Source organism: Hipposideros armiger, unplaced genomic scaffold (assembly GCF_001890085.2).
Source record: "Hipposideros armiger isolate ML-2016 unplaced genomic scaffold, ASM189008v1 scaffold_579, whole genome shotgun sequence".
In the NCBI taxonomy this organism is placed as follows: Eukaryota; Metazoa; Chordata; class Mammalia; order Chiroptera; family Hipposideridae; genus Hipposideros; species Hipposideros armiger.
Window position 1 is genome coordinate 304,431 of NW_017731929.1, and position 1,669 is coordinate 306,099.

A 1,669-nucleotide genomic window follows, 5' to 3' on the forward strand; every position below is an offset into this window, starting at 1 on the left:
TATGTAAATGACACTTTTTTCTCTGTAACAGTGGCAGAAAGACCTAAAGATCCGACAGGAAGAAGAGGCAATATGTGAGGCTAAAGAATGTAAAGATAAAGAGTTACAGGAAAAATATCACTTCATAGAAATTATGAAGAGAAGACAAGAGAAACTGCACAAGCAAACCAAACCCTATGAGCTTCCTCCTAGGAGTGAAGTAATTTCATTAGAAAAGAAAATGGCCCCTAAAATTGATAGCTACGTGTTAGGAAAATTTTCCTCTAATTATCTAGAAGCCATTTCTTAGAAAGGAGTTGTTATCTTGGTGCAGGCTCTTTAACAGTCATATCTTAGTCCTCAAGTAACAGGTAGGTTTTAAACACATTTGAATGAAGTGATTTTACCAGTTAAAAATTTTCAAAAATACAACTAGAATTTTTGTAATTGGCTCTTATCTTGTGATCATACAGCATGTTTAATCAGTGGTTCTCAAAGTACTGATATTCATTGGACAGTTAGATGGAAATGAATTGCAAATTATTGAGTCACATATAAGAATTATTTCTTGAAAATAGAATGAGCATTAACTGATACTCCTGTAATAATTATTTTACAAGTAAAAGAAGTAAGACACTTGCTTGGATTTGTATGTCAAAGTCAATCTATGCCTAATCAAACTATATGTCAGAAGCTTACTTGTGATAAATTATTGTTTATACTCGTAAACTAATCTGGGTGGTCCAGTCATCTCAGAATGAGTTGATCTTTAACATATACCAGCGGAGACACTTGAGTGACAGTGGTTTTTACTTTGTCAGATGAGTTTATGAGAATGGATTTGGATAATCCTGGAAGGTACAGTTGCACTTGCTGATTATCCAATCAGGAATCATCTCAAAAATATCAGTTCACATCTGATGCACTCTGTCTATGGGTAAGAGTAATGGTTCCTGTGATGCCTTGCATCCTTTTTGTGAAAAATATAGATAACAACCACACCTGTTTCACACAAGTGGCCTGGTGACTCAAGAGACATGTACTTTATTGGAGACGTTAAACTCAAACGACTTCAGGAAGGCTAGGGAATACCTACTCCATCCAAATAAAGTTCCTACCACTTGTCTATACTCTGCAGTGTATGTTCAGTATTATTGCATCATCCAGTATTTCAAGAAAATACCCTCAAATGGGATTAATTTTTAAAAGTAAAATAGAAGTTGCTAAATTTCAAAATATTGTCAACCAAAAAAAATCACATAATTTTGGGTTCAATTTGACACAAGGACCACAAGTTTTGACCTGTATTTCATGAATTTAAAGTAACACTTTTAAATTAAGATAACAGCAATACATGGTAGGAAAATGAGAACGGGGAAGGATGTTCCCATTTTGGTCCCCATTAGAGCTGATTCAGATGTATGTTTCTCCTCCCAAATCTTTTGTCTCATCCTTGTCTCCTCATACAGACACTATGTAAGTTCTCAGAAGTACCTCCAAATGCACCTGTTCAAATACCTTCATTAATCTTTGATTTCATCACATGTGAAAAGAATTATCTCCTACGGAAGGCCAGCCAGTCCCTTTTCTCTGAATTCTATCCCTTCTAAAATCTTGCTCTATATTCATTATTCCCCCTTGAAGTCCCTCTGCATCACTCACTTCTAACCACAGAGGTCTCAATTTTCTA

General features: G+C 35.1%; 1 protein-coding gene across 1 annotated transcript in view; it reads left to right on the forward strand.

Annotated features, from left to right (window-relative positions):
- Positions 1–410, forward strand: part of TMEM232 (transmembrane protein 232) — a gene marked incomplete at its 5' end in the record, with an annotated part of 164,157 nt that extends 163,747 nt beyond the window's left edge. Inside the window, one exon of the mRNA XM_019624105.1 lies at positions 32–410. Coding sequence (XP_019479650.1) covers positions 32–289 — 258 coding nt within the window. The remainder of the gene's footprint in view (positions 1–31) is intronic.
- Positions 411–1,669: the final 1,259 nt, after the last annotated feature.